Source organism: Leptinotarsa decemlineata, unplaced genomic scaffold, assembly GCF_025532065.1.
Source record: "Leptinotarsa decemlineata unplaced genomic scaffold, Ldec_3_MD MMD2_tig00000035_RagTag_RagTag, whole genome shotgun sequence".
Classification (NCBI taxonomy): domain Eukaryota; kingdom Metazoa; phylum Arthropoda; class Insecta; order Coleoptera; family Chrysomelidae; genus Leptinotarsa; species Leptinotarsa decemlineata.
In genome coordinates, this window is record NW_027412540.1 from 15,044,436 (window position 1) to 15,054,205 (window position 9,770).

A 9,770-nucleotide genomic window follows, 5' to 3' on the forward strand; every position below is an offset into this window, starting at 1 on the left:
ATGTTTTAGCTTCTGTTTCTACACTGTCGCACCCCCTCTCATTAGAACTTGGATTTATGGTTTCCATTGTCTGCAGCATTTTTAATATTTTTTTACCACGGGTTCCCATGTCTTAAATATCTTCAGTTTACCTGATAACAAATTATATATAAAAATAAAACTATCAACAATCGAGTAAATGATAATACCTACCTCTTAAAACTTTTTGAAGGAGATAAATGTACTCCAATTTCTTTATTATTGATGAGAACACAGAGTGACTGATCACAGTCAACTGACCCTACCAACAACTGACAGGCAACCAACACGTCACCTAGTTAAGTGGTTGAATCCAGCTGTTTCAGCCTATTGGGCATCGTCAGTACCGGGCAGGCGGTCCTCGATTGAAGAAAAAATGAGAAAAACCAAGAAATTGATAAAAATAGCTGCGTAAACGCAAGCGAAACATAAGTGGAACCACCTATTGGTGTGACACCCTAGTCAACTTGCAAAGTTTTTATCTCAGTGTTGGTGGTTTGACCAATCAACCGACAACTGCGGTAGCAGAAATTTGGGAAGCTAACCTGAAATGCCATCGGAAAACGAATCCACATGTTTCTACCGGTGGCTCTTAAATTGAAATCAATATGGGAATGATCAAAAAGTAGTTATCTATTTATTTTTTGATTTTCATGGAATTATTTTCCAGCAGATTGACTGCATTGACCTTTTTAGATTTCATAACATTTCTAGAAACATGTAGATTCGTTTTCCGATGACATTTCAGGTTAGCTTCCCAAATTTCTGCTACCGCAGTTGTCGGTTGATTGGTCAAACCACCAACCCGGTACTGATGATGCCTAATAGGCTGAAACAGCTGTATACCGGTGGTTCTTAAATTGAAATCAATATAGGAATGATGAAAGAGTACTTATCTATTCATATATATATATATATATATATATATATATATATATATATATATATATATATATATATATATATATATATATATATATATATATATATATGTAAAGATGTTTCCCATCTATACACTTGGCTCATCAGCCAAGTGTAAAGATGGGAAACATCTTTACACTTGGCTGCACCGCGGTGATGAAGCCAATAGCCAGTAACACGTGTCCGCGGTTTGCCCCCCTTTTTTGAGTGTTGTGTCCACAAATTGTTTTTGATTTATATCATGCACACTCGATAAAATCTCTATTTGTTTTTATCCTGGACCAGGATGTCACGCAGATAGCTATAGCTGCCTCCGTGCACACTCGATAAAATCTCTCTCTCTATATATATATATATATATATATATATATATATATATATATATATATATATAACTCACAAAAAGGATTTGAAGCTTCCTAACTTCTATTTAATTATCAGCGAGCGCTTTCGACAGCTGGTCGTTCCGTCATCATCTAGGCTCTACTTAAACTGAACGTGTCATCCTGTTGTATGTCCTTTTATACGGTCCAAACGCCTCAATGCAGGTACTCCAAGTACTTTAGGTAAATTTGGCGGTATTTGGATTGTTGAGTCTCATCTCAATTATTATATTGATAGTACAATTTTTATTAAATTCACATTTTATTATTTTTATCATATTGCGCCTTTTAACGGGATTGAGTTATAAAATACCAAGCCGTAAGATTAGTACTTCGAAATTCTAAGCATTTGAATTTTAATTAGATTTTATACCTAAGATTGTATCCCTCAAAATCCTCAAAGGCTTATAAATGGCCAGCTTATCTATTGCTCCGTAATCCATCACAAATCTAGAGAAATATTTGAAATTAATAGAATTATGAAAGGACCCTATTGTATTTGCTCTCTTGGGTTTTTCTAATATTACACAAAGGATTAAGTCTGGTTCTGTAATATTTCTTTCATGAATATTTCCATCTAGCTGTAGCAACTGAAAAGGTTGGCATCTGTGAATCTTTTCATCTGTGGGGTGGGCCTTTTCAAATGTCTACCCAATGAGGTGCCTCCATTCCCTGAATTATTCTCCTACCATAGTAAGTTGCTCAAATCTCAGTTCGATATTGTTAATTTAAAATTAAGTTAGTATAAGTTGAACCTTTGTAGAGAACAGTTGAAATAAACACTTGTCTGTGCTATCTTCGCATTCCTTTTATTTGACACAAGACTTAGTGCAAGCCTTGTGTGTAACTCAAATACGGACGATAAAACAATCGTACGTCAAAACATTGGTCCTTCGAGCCGGATAGTGTAAAAATAATCAGTGTTGTTTCTATAATCTGGAAAGCAGTAAGCTTTAGTCATCGCAACTTTGCTGTAATTGCACAGTGATCATCCATATTCATTTGTGAGTCATTCATCGAAAGCCGCAGGTTCGCGCAACATATCAGAGTCGAAAAAACCATCCAGTGTTCATCGACAACTTGAAGAAAATTATTGCAATTTTCATCAATCATCATTCATTTGCTGACACTCCGACGAGTTCCGACCAGTTCCCGGTTCCGTTAGTCAATCAAACTAACAATATTGCCAACCCTGACACTCAGGTTAATGTCGATTCAGCACTCACTAGTACCGTTTCATTACCATCCAATGTCAACCCTGCGTCAGTAAGCGCAGATCAGCCTCAGCAATCAATTACACAGCAACAACAGTTTGCTTCTGTTATTCCAAGCTCGCAACTTAGCGCAAACCTACCAACCATTGGTCTTCCTACATTTGATGGATCCATTAATACATGGTTGGATTTCCGTAACTTGTTTACTTCTTTAATCCATGAAGAGCCTAGTATCCCGCCTGTTCATAAGTTATTTTATCTTAAAGGCTGTTTACGCAAAGATGCCGCGCGAGCGATATCATCTATGGACTTGTCGGCTCAAAACTATCTCATAGCTTGGAATTTACTTAAAGAGCAATGCGATGATCCAAAATTCATTCGCGATAGCCATATAAATACACTACTAGACTTACCTAGTATATCGAAAGAATTTTCAATGCGAGAATTCGTAGATGGCATCCAAACAAATATTCGGGTTCTTCAGACGTTGGGAGAACCCATCGATCAGTGGAATTCAATTTTAGTTTTAGAATTTCGAAGAAAGCTTGGCGAGCGTCTCCAAGAACGTTGGCAAGATTACAGCATTGACATTCCTAACCCAACACTTTCGCAGATGCTCACATTTCTCAACCGGCACGCTCGGCTGGAGGGTACTAAATCTCATAATCAAGCACCGTTAGTCAAACCGCATATATCTCGAAAAAGGGGTAAGATTGCTTACCAAAAGGCGGACTCACGCCCTCAGAAGGTCTACATGGCTGCTACTTCGCCAAATAGATGCCTTCATTGTGAAGGTGATCATTGGATATACTATTGCCCTGAATTCCTTACACTTACGCCAAAACAGCGTCATAAAATTGCCAAAACGAGTAATTGGTGCAATAACTGTCTTCGCAAAGGTCATCGATCAGCTCAATGTTCCTCTAGTAATTGCCGCACTTGCAATCGGAAACATCACACTCTATTGCATTTCGACAGCAACAAGCCAGCAGCTCCTGAAACTTCATCGTCGACAGCGGCTGCATCTTCCACTTTAACTTTACACACTCGCGTTGCTTCAGAAGCTGTTCTAGCCACAGCGCTTATTGATATAGTTAACATGCATGGTAAAACTAAAACATGCAGAGTCTTTCTTGACGCAGGCTCTCAGGCTCACTTCATTACTGAGAGCGTCGCAATGTTCTTGAATTTAGATTGCAAACCAGTAACAATCACAGTCTCAGGTCTTGATAATACATCAACTACCGTAAACCAGGCTACTACAGCGATTATAAAATCTCGTCACAACAAATTTCAAAAGACAATCGAATTTTTTATTGTGCCTCAAATCAGCGCTGCTATGCCATCTATCACTATTGATCCTTCTTCCATAGAAATTCCAAAAAACATTCATCTGGCAGATCCCGAGTTCTACAAAGTGTCGCCAGTAGACGCTTTGATCGTAGTGAAGCTTTTCTATAAGCTTCTGAGCATAGGTCAGATATCTCTGAAAAATCACCCAAACGCTGTGCTACAAAAAACACAGCTGGGGTGGATTATAGCAGGGGAATTGAGAAATCAACCCTCATCTCGAAGCATCGTTTGCCATCTCGGCCTTCATTCACCATCGTCTCAGCAAGAACTTACTCGGTTCTGGGAAATTGAAGAACTGCCCTCGTCTAAGGCCCTTTCTCCAGAAGAAGAAGCTTGCGAGGAGCATTACAAACTTCGCACTTCGCGGAATGATTCCGGAAGATATGTAGTAAAATTACCTTCCAACAACCAAATTGAAAATTTGGGTACATCTCATTCAGCTGCTCTCAGGCGCCTTCATATATTAGAAAACAAGTTTTCTAGGAACCCTGAGCTGCAGCGTGACTATTCAGCGTTTTTAGCTGAATACAAGGATCTTAATCATATGTCGATAATCCCGGAGCACGAGAACAATAGTGTCGGTTTTTATCTTCCCCATCACGTCGTGCTTAAGCAAGATAATGTCACCACCAAGATTCGTGTCGTGTTCGATGGATCAGCAAAGTCTTCAACCGGTATCTCACTAAATGATACCTTAATGGTTGGTCCCAAGCTGCAGGATGACTTGTTTGTTATCTTGACTCGGTTTCGGTCTCACATATATGCATTTACCGCTGACATCGAAAAGATGTATAGGCAAATTCTCGTCGACCCAATTGACGCTCGTTATCAAAAAATTGTCCATCGGGACCATCCACGGGCTGTCATTAACACCTATGTCCTCAATACTCTTACTTACGGTACAGCTTGTGCATCTCATTTGGCTGTTCGATCATTGTACCAGCTAGCACATGACGAAGGTCATCTATACCCGTTGGCGGCTGTCGTTCTGACTAGGGACTTCTATGTTGATGACGTCCTCACTGGTGCCAACACCCATGAGGAGGCGTCCTGCTTGCGAGATCAGCTCGTCGAGCTTTTGGGGAAGGGAGGTTTTAACTTGCGCAAATGGGCCTCAAACGAACCATCTCTTATTGTCAATGGTGCCGAGCATCCCACTTCTACACATATGTCTCTAGACCTCGAAGCTTCCATCAAAACTCTCGGCATACGGTGGAATGCTCGGAAAGATACGCTATTTTACAGCGTAAACATAGTAGCGTAAGGATCACCCACCAAGCGAAGTATCCTTTCCCAAATTGCTAAATTATTTGATCCACTGGGTTTGCTAGGCCCAGTGATAGTATATGCCAAAATAATTATCCAACTTTGCTGGAAGTCTGGGGTTACCTGGGATGAATCAGTCCCTCAAAACATACATGATATGTGGATCGCATATCAGAAACAACTTCCACTCCTGGAAAAATTACTCTTTCCTCGTTGCCTCGTTACCCCGAACGTTGTAAGTATTCAAATGCACGGATTCTGTGACGCGAGTGAAAAGGCCTACGGGGCTTGTATTTATTTGCGCACCACAAACAGCGAAGGTATTGTGCGAATTACTCTCGTATGTTCTAAATCTCGCGTAGCGCCCGTCAGCACGGTAAGTCTACCTCGCTTAGAGCTGTGCGCTGCAGCTTTGTTGGCAAATCTTTATTGTACTGTGCAAGAGTCATTATTGATGCCTTTTAACGAGGTTCACCTGTGGTCATATTCCACAATTACCCTACATTGGCTGCAAACAGCCCCTCATCGACTCAAAACTTTCGTAGCCAACCGCGTGGCAGACGTTCAGCGGAAAACTTCAAGCTGTCGTTGGCGCCACCTTTTTTCTCATGACAATCCCGCCGATTACATATCTCGTGGCCAGCTGCCTAGCGAATTCATTCGAAATGGTTTATGGTCACAAGGCCCTTCTTGGCTGCCTCTAGAGTCAAGTGCGTGGCCCGAAGGAGCTTTACAATTAGTCGAGATTCCCGAGTTAAAAACAAGCTCTGAAAAAATAACTGCTTATATCGCTTTAAATTCAACGGGGGCAAGCATTCTGGAACGATATAGCTCATTCGGTAAATTACAGCGCGTAGTGGCATATATTCTACGATTTATCTTCAACACGCGTAATAAAAACCAGCCTCGTCGCGAAAACTTATCATTGAAGGATATCTCGGAGGCTCATACGCTAATTATTAAGCTTATTCAGTGCTCGACATTCTCAAAAGAAATTAATTGCCTCAAGAGAAACGAAAGTATTTCCACGAATAGCCGGCTAATCCCGCTCAACCCCTATCTCGATGATGTCGGCTTACTCAGGGTTGGTGGGCGACTTCAACTCTCGGAGCTACCAGAAAAAACTCGGCACCCTATATTGCTGCCCAGCTCTCATCACGTAACAGATATACTTATACGCGAAGAACATCAACGTCTCGAGCACGCAGGTACTCAAGCTACCCTCTATTCTCTCCGTCAAACCTATTGGATTGTTAACGGTCGTAATACCGTGCGCAAGGTACTTCATCGTTGTATACGATGCTTTCGTGCTAAACCCCGCTTGGCTGATCACGGCTCCGGCATTCTTCCTCAAGCTCGGGTATTAGCTTCACGACCGTTCCTGAAAACAGGAATTGATTACTGTGGCCCTCTATTTATAAAAGAGAAGCGATACCGCAATCGAAACAAGATAAAGGTTTATGTAGCTATATATGTATGCATGGTCACCAAGGCCGTACATTTAGAATTGGTGTGCGACCTCACCACCGAGGCTTTTTTAGCTAGCCTTAGGCGTCTTTTTGCCCGACGGGGAAAATCCATAGAGATTCACTCCGATAACGCGGCTAATTTCGTAGGAGCTAATCGTGAGCTTCAAGAGTTATTCGAATCCACAGATCATAAAACTGCTATGCAAAAGTTTATTGAGCATGAACGTATAGTTTGGCATTTTATACCACCCAGAGCACCTCATTTCGGAGGGCTTTGGGAGGCCGCCGTGAAATCTTTCAAGTTACATTTGATTCGATCTGTTGGCGACACACTATTAACTTACGATCAATTGGAGACATACGTTGTCGAAATAGAAGCGATATTAAATTCCCGACCACTTTCCGCCATGTCTTCCGACCCTAACGATCTCCTTCCTTTGACCGCTGGTCATTTCCTCATTGGTGGTCCACTGACTTCCTTTTCACAGGAAAATTTGGCGGACCTTCCTGCAAACCGCCTCTCAGCTTGGCAGCACGCTCAGAAGCTGAAACAGCACTTCTGGAATCGATGGCATCATGAATATCTCAACAATATCATCAGTCTTCACCGTCAAACCAAAGGACCTAAACTTCAAGTTGGCGATCTAGTTATCATGCATGAAGACAATCTGCCACCATTGGCCTGGGCCGTTGGCCGCATCATAGCTGCACATCCGGGTCCGGATGGCGTCATACGAGTTGCAACCGTGAGGACCAAGAACGGCGAATATAAGCGGTGCAGCAAGAAACTATGCCCACTGCCGATAGAATAGCGGTTCCCTAATGCTCTCATTTCTTTGAACTCAGTAGTTCAAGGGGGGCGGCAATGTTGAGTCTCATCTCAATTATTATATTGATAGTACAATTTTTATTAAATTCACATTTTATTATTTTTATCATATTGCGCCTTTTAACGGGATTGAGTTATAAAATACCAAGCCGTAAGATTAGTACTTCAAAATTCTAAGCATTTCAATTTTAATTAGATTTTATACCTAAGATTGTATCCCTCAAAATCCTCAAAGGCTTATAAATGGCCAGCTTATCTATTGCTCCGTAATCCATCACAAATCTAGAGAAATATTTGAAATTAATAGAATTATGAAAGGACCCTATTGTATTTGCTCTCTTGGGTTTTTCTAATATTACACAAAGGATTAAGTCTGGTTCTGTAATATTTCTTTCATGAATATTTCCATCTAGCTGTAGCAACTGAAAAGGTTGGCTTCTGTGAATCTTTTCATCTGTGGGGTGGGCCTTTTCAAATGTCTACCCAATGAGGTGCCTCCATTCCCTGAATTATTCTCCTACCATAGTAAGTTGCTCAAATCTCAGTTCGATATTGTTAATTTAAAATTAAGTTAGTATAAGTTGAACCTTTGTAGAGAACAGTTGAAATAAACACTTGTCTGTGCTATCTTCGCATTCCTTTTATTTGACACAAGACTTAGTGCAAGCCTTGTGTGTAACTCAAATACGGACGATAAAACAATCGTACGTCAAAACATGGATTACATCAGGTACTATTCTTTGTGTTGTCTCTAGGTTTACTGTTTCTAGGAGTGTATATTGATTCGTTTAATATATTGAATGTTAGGTCTTGTTGTGTTTTGATTTGTACTTGTTCCTCGATAAGTGATTTGTGACTGTTACATTTATGGATGTTTAAGTTTAAGTTTCTTATAAACAGATTAGATCTATAAAAAGAGATCAGTCAAAACAACTTAGAGTGTATGTGAGGTTGAGAATTCTGTATAATTCAAATCATTATCATAGGGTCTGAATTTTACTGAATCCACTTGTCTCACTTGGCGAATTTCTCCAAATCCGAAGGGAATATGAGAAAAGTTTAACGATAAATCGAACCACACGATAAACACTTTTGAGGTATGAAACCTTTCCGTATCATTGGTCTCATAATTCACCGCAATATTATATGGAGAGTGTAATTTGTGTTCCGGAAAGCGAACGGGAAATTAGTCCATTGCCGTTCGTGAATAGATGGAAAACGATGTAACACTAATCCAAGAATCAGTGTTATGATTGATAAATAGAATCATATTTAGTGTTTTTTCTATCGCTACTTCATATTCTTTTTTTTTGTACATTCTCCGGAAGTCTACTGAAAAGTGTAATACCTTCAAACCTAACTATGTTTACTTATGTCTTCAAATTAGGTTTTATCACTGATACAGTGTTTGCATTACTAGTAAATTATTCATTCCCAAATTCTTTTGAATTCAACTGCTTGATTACATAGTTAGCTAAATGTTTATGTGCTCATCGTCAATATCCCAGAGGGATGAACTGAAAATTTTGTTGATTCCATTTCCTACTTTGAAATAATTCAGTGAGTTGCGTTCGGATTTGAAGTGTAAATAGTCCGGACAAATTAGACCAAAGAATAAGAGTAAAGCTACCTGAATTCCCACCAAGCAGAAAATCAGTAAAATTGTTTAAAATATGATTTTAAAAATAAAATTTGAAAATTCCCCATCTTTTCCCTGTATGGAAAACATTTTATTCAAGGCCAAAAGTCAAAAAAATGAGATTTTCACGATTTTCAGCAAAACGGTGAGATTTATCTTAAAAATACTTCAGATAAAAATATAGACAATAAAATTATCTACAAAAAGTGTTTCAAACTTTTTTCCTACGAGCTACCGTTTTTTGAGATATAACGATTCAAAAAGTTGTAAAAGTTGTAATCGTCATAATATGCACGAGTACGCCACGTATATACATCTGTGTAGTTGTAATATATGTTAAAATATTTTTCTGTTGGTCATTGTAGCTCACACTTAATATAAAATATACATAAGTTATAACTATAAGAATATCATGTAAAATGAAACCCATCTGAAACATCTGCATTTTACAGGGGTAAAATAACATTTTTCAAAGTGTTTGAAAAACAAAATTGAGTTCAATGTGCTGGATTTTGAAAAAATAATAATTCAACTTGACAAGAAATTATCACTAACAGCATTCGCTTTCTTCTTTCTATGTACGGAGATCCTAAAAAAACTACCTTGTTAGATAAGTATAGATGTGCATGTTTCGTCAAAAATACCAAAAGTAAAATTACTTTGTCTCTCTCCAACCTC

At 39.2% G+C, this 9,770-nt stretch overlaps 2 protein-coding genes across 2 annotated transcripts; both read left to right on the forward strand.

Annotated features, from left to right (window-relative positions):
- The first annotated feature begins 3,635 nt into the window (after positions 1–3,635).
- Positions 3,636–5,153, forward strand: LOC141481120 (uncharacterized). The gene has a single exon (XM_074172235.1). It carries the CDS (start codon positions 3,636–3,638, stop codon positions 5,151–5,153), a length of 1,518 nt encoding a protein of 505 aa, XP_074028336.1.
- Positions 5,154–6,635: 1,482 nt separating this feature from the next.
- LOC141481121 (uncharacterized) lies at positions 6,636–7,436 on the forward strand. Its single transcript, XM_074172236.1, has one exon. It carries the CDS (start codon positions 6,636–6,638, stop codon positions 7,434–7,436), a length of 801 nt encoding a protein of 266 aa, XP_074028337.1.
- Positions 7,437–9,770: the final 2,334 nt, after the last annotated feature.